Source organism: Pelobates fuscus, chromosome 5, assembly GCF_036172605.1.
Source record: "Pelobates fuscus isolate aPelFus1 chromosome 5, aPelFus1.pri, whole genome shotgun sequence".
NCBI classification, from domain to species: domain Eukaryota; kingdom Metazoa; phylum Chordata; class Amphibia; order Anura; family Pelobatidae; genus Pelobates; species Pelobates fuscus.
This window is the reverse complement of record NC_086321.1, coordinates 98885880-98899302: the sequence shown is the minus strand read 5'-3', so window position 1 is coordinate 98899302 and position 13423 is coordinate 98885880. Positions and strand designations below refer to the sequence as shown.

General features: G+C 44.6%; 1 protein-coding gene across 2 annotated transcripts in view; it reads left to right on the top strand.

Annotated features, from left to right (window-relative positions):
* The window catches only part of MCC (MCC regulator of WNT signaling pathway), a 373218-nt gene that overhangs the window by 133168 nt on the left and 226627 nt on the right, over positions 1–13423 (top strand). The window contains exon 1 of one of the 2 annotated variants that reach the window (XM_063454101.1): positions 10137–10694. The exons of the other annotated variant lie outside the window; for it this stretch is intronic. Coding sequence (XP_063310171.1) covers positions 10638–10694 — 57 coding nt within the window. The 5' untranslated portion in view covers positions 10137–10637. Of the gene's footprint in view, positions 1–10136; positions 10695–13423 lie in introns of those variants that run through there. 2 annotated transcript variants of the gene reach the window in all.

The following is a 13423-nucleotide window of genomic DNA, read 5'->3' as shown; positions in this document are numbered from 1 at the left end:
CCCATTTTGAAATTTTTTTTAATAGTGTAGTTCTTTGTTTTACTAATATGCAACAAAGTTTAAACTCCTTAACTTATACTTTTGTAGAAAATTGTTTATTTTGCCAACTTCCTGATTTTACCCATCACAGGTGAGGATTATACCACCAGAGCAGGTTTTTTTCTCTACAGTATGCAAGTAGGATACCTTCTTCCTTTATTTAAGATCATACAATACATACTGTACCATTGGAATTTTACTATCTTTATATATTGTGCAATCTTTAGAGAAAAATAAATTAATATGGGTGACCATCATATTCTTAGACAGGGATTAAACCGTCAATGCTGATTTCAGCAGAACTCTTAGTTATTATCATATTTATCGAGCGCCGTCAAATTCCGCAGCGCTTTACAATGGGTGGACGAACAGACATGTAGTTGTAACCAGACAAGTTGGACACACGGGAACAGAGGGGTTGAGGGCCCTGCTCAATGAGCTCACATGCTAGAGGGAGTGGGGTAAAATGACACAAAAGGTAAGGATAGTATTAGACTAGTGACAGTTGCAGAAGAGGAATCCGTTGGGAGCTATTAACAGTTTAATAGTAACTCTTAAGTGTGAGTGAGACTTTAATACACTGTTTTAAAACTTCCACACTGCTGTCACATATTGCACTATTATTTATCTGTTTATTTTTCTTTGAGATACTGAATATTGCACAACGAAAAAATGTATAGATTCATGTATGTACAGATTTCTAGATACTATTGCACATAAGGGTTTTTTATTTTTTTTATTCTTTATTGGAATTTATTTTTACGTTTAAAGGGATATAGAAAAAGGTAAGGGAATAATATGATTGAATCCAGCATAGGCATTACAGCGTTTTACATCCTTGTACAGCATATTAATTTAAACCAACAATTGCCTTAAGCATCAATCTGCAAGAGGACCTAATAAGTGAGGCTTAGTTCTAGAACCAAGTAATTACTCTTGTTACCACCAGTTCACTGTTCTGTATTTGTTAGGGTCATTGTGCGTCTATCTAGGCTAGTCTGGTTAGGACTGTGTCCCTCTTTCAAAAGTAGCCTGGGTACGGCTGTGTAGGTGCTCTAGTGTAGGTGTCAATACCGTTTGCCCATTCGTAAATGTTGAAGAGGGGGGAATTCGTAGCATAGAAAGTGAGTTTGGGTTTGGCATTCGAACACTGTGAATTGGACCACCTTAGATTTGTTACTGCGGTCTCATAAACCCCATGCCTAAGCTCTGTCCACCTGCTTGTGTTCAGCATGAATCACCCATTGCCTTACGTGGGATTATTATTTTATTATTTATATAGTGCCATCAGATTCCGTAGCGCTGTACAATGGGTGGACTAACAGACATGTAATTGTAACCAGACAACTGAATGTACAGGAACAGAGCGGTGGAGGGCCCTGCTCAATGAGCTTACATTCTAGAGGGAGTGGGGTATAGGTCAAAGCAGTGGCGTACACACACTCCATGGGGCCCCAGTGCGAAACTGATCTGTGGGCCCCCCCCTACTGTGAACCTCTCCCCCCTGACTGTGGGCCCCTCCCCACCGACACATACATACAGACACAAACACATACACACACCCCCGACAGACACATACATACATACACACATGCAGACACATACATACAGACACATACATACAGACACATACATACAGACACACAGGCAGACACACAGGCAGACACATTCATGCAGACACATTCATACAGACACACACGCAGACACATTCATACAGAGACACACACAGACAGAGACACAGACACACATACATACACATACACAGACACACATACAGAAACATACACACACACAGAGACACACACAATCATACACACATACAGAGACACAGACACAGACATACACACATACAGAGACACAGACATACATACACACATACAGAGACATACATACATACATACAGAGACACAAATACACAAAATGTTTCCTACCATGTGTGGGTCCAGTGGTGGCTCAGCCTGATGGGAGTCAGAGTTTCCACTCTGACTCCCTCCTCCTTTCTGTTTCCTCCCGCACGGGCTCTCAGTATGCTGGGAGGAGTGACGTGCGGTCACTTCCTCCCAGCCGTGATGATGTCCTCACAGGGGGCCCGGTCGCGCTCTTAAAGCGCCCAGCGCAGACCGGGCCCCCTTGAAATCCATGTCCATCGGGTGGCCCTGACAGCATGGGCCACCCGATGGACCCCTTGACATGCGGCCCCGGCGGTTTGCTGCACGGGCCGGGGCCGCAAAGTGTGGCAGCTACTACCCGGTCGAGGGGGGCCGCAGGGCGGCCGGGCCCCTTGGAGTGCCGGGCCCGGTCGCAGCTGCGACCCCTGCGACCGCGGTACGTACGCCACTGGGTCAAAGTAGGGGTATGAAGTAGGTTGTTGGAAAAGTATTCACTGAGGGCTTAGTAGGTAATTTTGACAGTTGCAGGAGAGGAGTTGGGGGGCGGGGGGTTAGGGGATAAATACATGGGGGGGGTGGGGGATAAATACCTGCTACCTGTGCTTTCTTGAAGAAGTGAGTTTTCAATGATTTTTTGAATAAGTGGAGACTGGGTGAAAGTCTTACGGAGAAGGGAAGGGACTTCCACAGAGGAGGTGCAGCCCTGGAGAAATCTTGGAGGCGAGCATTAGAGGTGGGAGTACGGACAGAGGATATACGTAGGTCTTTGGCAGAGCGTAGGGGCCTCAACGGGGCATACTTGTGTTTTAGGGAGGAAAGGTAGGTTGGAGCAGCATTATGTAGGGACTTTTAAGCAAGCACCAGAATTCTAAATTGAGCCCTATAGGGGGGCGGAGCCAAGCGAGCAACCTGACTAGTCGCACATTACCAGAGCTCCTGCCGTGATGGCCCAAACTCGACGGATAACCCGAGAAATAACGCTGAGATACCTCCACAAATCAGCCTATCGACTAGAGGAGGCACTCTGGAACACGCCGATATCAGACTCGGCACCAATCCTGACCGGGAACCGCGGCAACAGAATGAGGCCTAGCGGACGCACGGGGGAAGGACGGCCGCCTTCCAGCCTGATGCGGAACGCAACAAACGAGCGCAAATCGTGCACCCCCCCCCCCTGTGGACCGGTGGGGGATATCCCGGTCCCCGCCGGACGGAGTGTCCCGAACCCAGCACCAAGCGACAGGCACAAACACCTCTAAGAGACACGCGGTGACGGGAACACCCAAGATGGCGGCGCATTATCAGCCATCAACATCAGACAAGCTACAGACACAACCAGGAGCGAGGCACTCCTGGAAACAAACAAGTGACTCCATTACGCTTATTTTTGAACGCTTCTGGGCTAAGCTGGAGGCACGCTTATGGACTGAAGTGCCACGTCGAATCTCCTCTGCTATGTCTGGAGCCGACGGCAGTCGGGTGAGTGAGAGCCCGCTTCAGGGCAACACCACAACCCAAGAGTCCGATCCCCACGTTTTAAGCCCTCCCGGGCTGAGAGCAACAAGGGGCAAGCCCCTGAGGTGCCAGCCACACAAGCGGGGAACAGCCAAGCGAAACCCCAAGCGACCTGCCAAGATTCCTCGCACCATCCCGAAAGGGTTGAACCTGGCCCACAATGGTCTCCAGGCTCGTGGCCTACAAGCACCAGCCCTCATGCAACCCCGGGGCGGAAGGGGACTCCCGCCTCCGAAACGACGCGGCTCCACGCAGACGAAACAGCACCCAGGCGTGCGACCCACATCAGTGAGACCAAGGACGACCGGCAAGCACAAGACCCACAGCGATAGAGTCTACATCCCGGCTCACGCTGCGAATGAGAAGTCCTCAGTTCCCCAGGTCGGTACAGGCAACTACCAGCACAGACCTAATCAGCGGGGATGCCCAAGAGTCACCACACCGTACCTGACAGCAATGGTCCCGATCACGGACCGACGCCCGACATGGACCAGCGACAGGGTGAGTGGTGACACTGGGTTGGCAAAGGCAAAAGACTACCTATTGCAGCACAACAGTGGCATCGGATGACGGTCTGCAGAACCACCACTATGGACGCTGGCCGTGCAGCGAAAAATTTAATGCCCAGTGCACCACCCAACTCTTTATAAATGACTTGCCACACTCGTTCGACTTGGCTGTTAAAATATATGTCTATACTTAGAATTTGAGCCAAGATCAGACTGTCATGTCCATATACTAGATAGGTATACAGCGAGAGTCTTCAACATGTTCTTATGTTGTGTTATTATGTTTTACTTTATATCCTATAGAGCTTTTGCCTTTGTTATGAGAGTTTCCTCTCATTGTGATCACCTAGCATGATGATGTTACTATTATATTACGAAATAGTGCCTGTTTTATCTTGCCTACAATGTTATATTATCTGTGTGGCCCACTACTAGTCAATCGCTGTTGTGGCATAACTCCATGTGTATGTCAGTACGAATATCCTGATTACTCAATCTTCTGTTCTACTACTGCCTGACATAGTAGTCAATGTGTTGTGATTGCTATAACTCTGAGTAGTTTTACTGTAAAAATGGTGCATCACATATATATTACTGCTACAGCACTTGCGAGTTAGATAGCACACTTACTGTTATTATAGCATGCCTAATCACACACTCACTTACTTAGCATTCTTTAACCTGGTGTAACTTGACTGGCTTAAATGCCGACATATGTTCAGGCACAAAAGCCCAACTCAGAATTGAAGCAGACTGTATAGAGGATTTCATCTTGCAAGTTAGACGAGTCTTAATATTACATAATATTACATAAAGCCTAGCACACTGAAACAGGAGGGTCCCTCAGCCTAACAGCCAGACACCATCGAACCACTTATATCTACTTACTCTCACGCACTCTTGACAAGATGTAACATTAACAACCTATGGGGACACCTTTACCCACTCGTATACCCCTAAGGAACAATGTATGTTTCGTATTTTAAGTCTGAAAACCTCGACGAGAACCAGTACAATAGACGCCATTACTCAGCTGGTATTTAGCTTGTTCTATAAATTTGCTGCAAATGCTTATAATTAACCATACGTCAGACTTTGCCTGAAATATCATAACCTTTAGTTTAGTTTAAAATCGTATCTCTTATCTTGCAATAACCGTTCCAGCTCTAGCCTGATATTAATATAAAAATGTGCTATCACATCGCATGCCATGTTAAACCTACTGTTCTTAATCGGCTTGCTAATGCTGTTGTGGCATCGCAAGACAAAATGTTAAATGTCTTTACATGCACAAGAAAAATAAAGAATTAAAAAAAAAAAAAAAAAAAAATTGAGCCCTATATCGTTTTTTGCCACCCAATGTACCCATACTTCTACCCATTGTTTAACTTTTATGAGTTGCTGCCGTGAACTTCTCATAGAGATATTGGTGGATTTTTAAGAGACAGAAGTTTACTGTCTCTTAAATATACTTATAATCGGTGACTCTCTGGATCAACCTAAAAATAAAGTGTACATAGCATAATACTGTAACACTTTTAAACAAAATATATCTGAGGTTATGGGTCACTCACGATCTGTAGAGCCTTAAGAAGCAGGCTCTAACTATGAAGGCTTTGAATAATAAGCTTATTCACGCTATCTCCACTGTTGTCTGGTAGTAAGGTGCTTTCTCCCACACCACGAAATATCACAGCAAAATGGGATTCAGGTTAAAAAGCTTTACTTTCATAAAACAGCAATACAATAAGGCACAATAAGGTGTTTGTTTATAACACGAGACATTGGTGAAAACTGTACATTACACAGTAGTGCTAGGGAGTGTTGTGATAATAAAGCAATTACATTCCAGTACTACCCTTCACTTAAGGAAGGCAAGCTAGGACATGAGAAACAGGCTAGGGGTTATCACGATATATACATATGTACGTTTGCCACCGAGAGCCAGCCACAAAATGATTTGTCTCAAGGGAAATCGTAGTCAGCGTAGCTGCCAAATTGTAGCTCGGCAAATGAGCCATACCAAGGCATGGAAGAGTATGCTTAGTGGCAGGTGGGTGACAGTGAGGATTGGTTTCTAGGATCCCTATTGCGGGTGGTTATAAAATATAGCGGTGATCTGTCAGCAGTAATGGGCTGCATTATGCTTATTTTCAGCAGAAGTGCAGTTGAGCCCGAGGGAGAATTAAGTAAGCTCCATATCCCTGGAGCTTGGGGGGGGTTGTGTTTGAGGAGCGATTTCTAGTATTAGCGTATTGCGCAGGGGTATGAACGACCCATGTAGGTCTGAGAGTCCCGGAGGACTTATCTAAAGAAGAGTAGGTCGGAACTAGGGATCGACCGATTATCGGTTTTACCGATATAATCGGCCGATATTCGGTATTTTCGGCAATATCGGTATCGGCCAATAGGGATACCGATATTGCCGATAATACCTCCCAGGACCGCCAGGCTCATTACAAGCCCGGCGGTCCTGGGGGGGGGGGGGCGGGCAGCAAGCGTTTACTCACCTCCCAGCAGCTCCTCCAGCTCCCCAGTGTAAATCTCGCGAGACCCGCGGCCAGCTCTGACGGCCGCTGGTCTCGCGAGATTTACACATGGGAGCTGGAGGAGCTGCTGGGAGGTGAGTAAACGCTTGCTGCCCCTCCTCCCACAGCTAAGCCAATGCCACTGGACCACCAGGGATTAACATATCCCCCCTCCCTGGCAAGGCAACAAGCAGGGAGGGGGACAACAAAAAACTAATAATAATAATTAAATATATATATATAAAAAAAAAATTAATATAAAAATAAAAAAAATAATTTAATAAAAAATGCCCCCTCACACATACTCTTATTATACACATGCACTACACAAACACACTGTGTATATAATTCAGTGTGTTTGTATAGTGTGTGTATAATAATGTAGTGTGTTTGTATAGTGTGTGTTTATAATAATGCAGTGTGTGTTTGTATAGTGTGTGTGTATAATGCACACTACACAAACACACTGCATTATAAACACACACACACACTATACAAACACACTGCATTAGATACACACACACACTATACAAACACACTGCATTAGATACACACACACACTATACAAACACACACTGCATTAGATACACACACACACTATACAAACACACACTGCAGTATATACACATACACACACTACAAACACACTGCATTATATACACACACTACATTATATACACACACTACAAACATACTGCATTATACACACACTATACAAACACTGCATTATATACACAGTGTGTTTGTGTAGTGTGTTTATATAATTCAGTGTCTTTGTGTAGTGTGTTTATATAATTCAGTGTGTGTTTGTGTAGTGTGTTTATATATAATGCACACTACACACACACTCTGCATTATATACATACACTATACAAACACACACACTCTGCATTATATAAACACACTACATTCACTATACACACACTACACAAATACACACACTCTGCATTCCTTATATACACACACTACACAAACACGCACACTTTGCATTTAGTATATACAGCATTCATTTTACACACACACTGCATTCACTTTACGCACACTACCTACACACTACACAAACACTCTGCTTTCATTATATACACACTAGACAAATACACACTGCATCCACTACACAAACACACACTGCATCCACTACACACACACACACTGCATCCACTACACACACACACTGCATCCACTACACACACACACTGCATCCACTACACACACACTACACAAACATACACAGCTCCCCTGTCTAAGCACACTGCATCCACTACACGTGGCATGTATATTTTGTGCATTTACCTTTAGAAATAGTTTTTTTTATTTTCCAAAATGGTAAATGTGCAGAATATCGGCAAATTATATCGGCTATCGGCCTAAAAGTTCACAGAATATCGGTATCGGTTCTAAAAAATCAATATCGGTCGATCCCTAGTCGGAACGTAAAAAAAATCAATAAAACAAAATGCATAGGTACAACGTTACATAATGCAGGTATAACTGTGGACTGTAGGTCAACAAAAGGAAAGTCTTTCAGTTAGGTGCCTCATCCTGGGGCCAATGAGTTGGCGGGCGTAAAAAAACGCTACATTGTCGACATCCCACGCGTGTGTTGGTCCATTTGGCCTGGCGGTGGTGGTGGTAGTCAGTCCCAGGGAGTGCAGAAAGTCATTGGCATCGGACACTGAGGTGAGTCTGTGTCTTTTGCCATGCCTCTCTACCACAAGTGCCCGTGGGGTCCCCCACCTGTACGGAATATCTGCCGTTCGCAGTTGCGAGGTCACCTCCTTCAATGTGGCGTGCCACTGCAGGATCTGCTGAGGTATGGAAATAAGCACAGTGAGTGCTGTTCAAAGATGAATGGTGATTGGCCTTTAATTTGTGCCATAAATGTGTCCTTGTCAGTTCGTGACCGAAAGCAAATAATGACATCCCTTGATACCGAGGGTTTGTTTGTGAGGCTCCCCGGGAGGCGGTATATCCCATCAAGTTGGATACCTTTAGCCTGTTTGGGTGTCAGAGTAGTGGATAGCAATCTCCTGATGTACTGTGGGAGCTCTCCAGCATCGATGGCGTTTGGGATCCCTCTGATTTTGAGGTTGCGCTGTCTTGCTGCATCTTCCATCTGTCCCACTTTAGCCGTCAACTCTGCACACGTGAGGGTTACCCCCTGCAGCTGGGCTGTAGTGATGTCCTGTTTAACTCCGAGGCCGCGGTCTTTCAGCCAGATTTAATAAATTACAAATGTACTAATACGAGTAGACATGCCCATACTACTACACTGCGAGTAGGGGCATGTCTACTAAACAGTGAGCAGCCATTGGTCTCTATTAAATTTTTTTTATAAAAACATTTTTGGGGGGAGGTGTTTAGACCCCACCCAGCGCTCATGGGTGGGGGCCACTGGGGAGGACAATAGGACCCACGCCATTTTCATTTAGGGCCCCCACCCACCGCTCATGGGGGGGGAGAAAATAGGTCCCTCCCCCCCATTTTTTAATTTAAGGCACCCACCCGCTGCTTATGGGTGGGGGACGCTAGGTCCCCCCTTCAGTTTAATAGCCCCCACTCGTGCGGCATGGGTGGGGGCTTGGGATGGGGGACACTAGGGGGCTTTTTTTTTTGCGCAGCCACTGGCTAAGTAGACATGCCCCTATTTGTGGTATAGTAGTAGGGCATGTCTACTAGTATTAGTAAATTTGTAATTAAGTAAGTTTGGCTGAAAGACCAATCTTAGTCTTTCAATCTTTTGGTAGATAGCTCCTGAATACCGTGGGAATTAGGGAGCTATCTACTAAGCAGCTGCAGGATGCAGCCGCGGCACAAATAGATCGTAATTTCATTCATTCAAATGAAATTCCAATCCGAACAAAGTACCAAATTGCGTCCTAACACGAATGGAGAAACTGGTCTCATTCTGTTAGGACGAAATTCAGTAGTTTTGCCGGCGTTCGGGAATACTGACAGGAAGCATCACAGGATCACAGAGGAAAAGTAAGAATTGTAGGAAAATTTCTCTGACCACAGTAAATGGAGCATAGTTTGCTCCTCTGCTGGTCATAGATGGTCAGGCGTAGAAGGCCTCCATAAGACAATTGGTCCCTACTTTTTCTTAGGTTTTAAAGAAAACTAGAGCAGACAGGAAAACATTTAGAACATATCCTGACAGAGGGAGAGAAGAGGAATTGATTGGGGAAAGGTAAGTTCGGCATGACAGTGCCGCTTTAAGCACCAATAGGTAAAAGAAACTGTCCCTACTTTAGGACGCTGCCTATTGCCAACTAGTTACCTATTGTGAATGAGTAACATTGAGCAGTGGTTTGGAATACTTGCATCTATAGTAAATAGATAAATAAAATGGTTACTTAATAACATTTCCTGCTCGTGCCTGGAAGCAGTTTCAGCAAGCTGTTAGAATGTTTAGGTACTCTGTAAATTCTATAGCTGTGTATGGTGATCACTGCATGTGCGGTGTAGTATGGCTGACTGTCCCCATGGACCCTTACTATACTATTCCATTCAGGACTAAAATGAGCAGAGCGCCGCATCCCCCCCTTACTACCCCCTCTCCAGTGTGTGTCATAGCTCCAAGTCCGCCCATTCATTGCACTCTGTAGCCAGCAGCAAGACAGCTGTTTCTGATCACAGACCCCATGCTCTCACTGCTCGGTGATAAGCGGAAAGTTTAAGAGAAAGTACCCGGCTGCTCTGTCTCTCCTCCTGGAGGTGCCTTCACAGGAGCTTCCTTCAGTGTCATGAAGTGTTAGGCTGGGCGAGCAGTCTCTCCTCTCAGTGAGCCTTAGGGGGAGGTGTCCTAAATGCAAGCTACAGAGAGGCCAGCGCTCGTCTAGAGGGAAGCACCGCTGCAGCCCTGCTTTCTACATGGGCTTGATCTCTCCACCGCTTAGCAGATCACAAGTCCTGCTGCTGTGCAGTCCCTATAACTGCATGCCTTCATATAGTGCTAGCCAGGCAAGGCAGTGCAGTGAGAGCTCAGTCACCTGGTGCATGTGCTGGAACAGACTTGGAAAAGTTGTAGCTGTGAATGGATTGCCTGGGCATGTGTGCAGAGGATCTAAGTGCTGCTCTTTGGAGTCTTGATATATGTGTGCCATAAAGGGCAAGAAGACAATCTGCAGAAACACACCCAGATCCTGCAGGCTGGAATCATGAATGCTGGAGTAGGGATTAAATATGGGGAGGAGGCTAATGTGGAGCTGAGTGAGGTAAGTGCAGTTTTTGTTGTATAAATGCACTTTTTGTTATTGTACACTAGCCTGGATTCCACTCTATTGTAGCTGTTTGAATGCCATGTTTCTATGAATCTCCTTGTCTTTCTTACAAGCCAGCCCATATAATGCATTTGATCCAGTGACCCAAGCATGAATGTTGACCAAGAGCATCTACCATCTGATAATTAGAAGGAATTCGTGTTGCCAGTTCCAGTATGTTGTCCTAAACTCCTATCTCTCCTACACGCTGGCAGGCTGTTCTTGAAAAGTGTTAACCCATTGTATGTAAAATTATCAGCTGCAAGAATGAAATGTAAATGGAGGAGGAATCCCGAGTGCACTGTTTGGTCACATAACTAATTACCATCCTGCAGCACTTTATAATAAACACTGCTGTGCAGCCTTTTTCATGTGTTGTCCATCAACATCAATATAGGTGTCCATACTAAGTGTGGTGGGTCTAGCATCCCAAGTAGTAGTAATATGCTTCGTCTGGGCTATGTGTGTGCTCTGCTCATGCTCCTACAAAATGTACATGAAGACACTCATTGAGTACCAGAAAGGGGATGCTGGCCTCAAACAGGTTAGAGACTTCTAGTGTGTATATATATTTCCCTGCTGACATAGATTGTAAAATGAGTAGTAAACAAGGGTTAGTGTCCATTGTCACTCAGTGCTGCTGTCATTTCATTCTGTGTGAATATGACTACCTTACAGGTCTGAGCTTTACTCTGGATCATGTGTATGCAGTGCAGTGCCCGTTTATTGTTAGTGATATTTCTGTAGCAGGATTGAGTTGATCCAAGTGTCAGATCTTTAAATGAAAACACACTTCTAGTTTGCCCCTGTCACAAACTCCCAATCCCAGTGTGTCACTTGATCTGAGTGGTATTCCTACTTACTGTTATCATAATGGGGGAAGGGCAGAGGAAGTAAAAGCATAAGGGAAGTTTTTTTGTTTTTTTTTTTTTCCTTTGTCATTTGCAAGCTCATCTACCCGGTTTGATTTGTATACGCACGCCAGCCAGCCAGTTCTGTGCAGTGGTAGTGTATTCAAATATTCCCTCTTGTCTCAAGTATCAATACATGCAGAGGGGTGATAGCAGGGCTGCAATATAGGGATTAGGAATATAACCTCTGTTACCTACAGGAAGCCCTGTGGCTGCCTTTTAACCTCTTCTGTATTGGAATAGGTCTGTAACTCATTATCACACACATGGGGCTTTAAAGCCTTTGGGTTTCAGAGCGTTTACTCTTGAGGTTAATGCTTTTTCTGTGCTAGAGCCGTGAGCAATGAATTGCCTTTCCTTCCTGCACTTAAAAGGCTTAACCCTTTTGTGCGACTATAGTGGAACACCAATGACATGCAGAGGGCTGACGCTTATAAAGATGCATTTGGACTTTGGTCCTTGAACGACAAAGTGTTTACAATGAGAAAACATGTGACTGTTTAAGTGGAGAGTAGTTCAAGGCTGTTTGCATGATCTTTCCGAGCCTCCTTGGTGTGAAATTGCTGGGTTTATTTGGGGGTGAGGGAGGGGGTTTGCAGTTATGCATCTGGTTTCACTGCTTATTTTAACAAGTTAACTGTGAGTTGGAAAATAATCCCAGCAGGAAACTTTCCCGAATATCTGTGGCTGATCCAAAGGAGACTATATTTTTGTTGGCGGATAGAATATCTTTGAGAGGATATGTGTTGTAAACTGTGATAAGCCAAAAGTCACTTATTTTCTAGGTATGTTGTGGCTTGGCATTGATTAGTCCATCGTGCACATGTGGGCACAGCCAGTGAGTGCTAATACTAAGCCTACATTGAAAATAATCTGTAGACAGCATGGGATCGATCTTGGCTCACAGGCAGTTCTTTGACATTTGAGACATGCAATATTTGTCACATGTCAAGGTCACAGCAGTTGCACATTCTCCATGATCAGTGCTTGTGCCTCAGTGAATTATCTGGTTGAATGTGGGCTTGGTAAATTTGGACCTGTGTTCTCATTTACTCCACTGTTGTCAGAAAGCTGCATAATCTGTGATCTCGTGCAGTCTGTGGATGGGGAATGTTGGAATAAAAGAACACACAGTGAATTGGCTATAGCGCTGGACGCATTGTCAATCATACAGTTTGGAAGGCAACTTTTAGTCGACACATCAAACAATGAGGAAAAAAGACTTCTTTAGTTCAGCCTCTGAACAATAAGCCAATAAAATTTAAACCTTCCTCTGCATAATTTTGGAAACTGACATTCTTTTCACAATAGCAGTTTGCACCCCTGGTAAGGTCACTTGCTTAATAAAAAGCTTGACGTAGAGCAACTATATTTATATAGTATTATAATATTATTCCTAACAGTATATCTCTCATGACGGGATGTGTATTCAGGGAAGTAGGTACCGATAAGGAACATTATATCGATTAGATTCAACAAACCATTCTCATAGCTTGCCGTCAGCCACTAAGGATAGGCCTTATGGTCCGAACAGATGAACGTGTCCAACCTCAATATATAAGGACAACAAATACACACTGAGGGCTTATTAAACAAATCAGGAGTTGTGAAGAATTGACAAGGACATTTCAATGAGTTCCCAGTGCATTCAGTATGTGTATTCCATAACGACTTTATTATTATGAAATGCTCATGCATTTAAGTGGCAGAGCTGCTTTAAGTGTATTTTGATTACACATCAGATTTCATCAGATATCCAAAGAAACCTGTTTG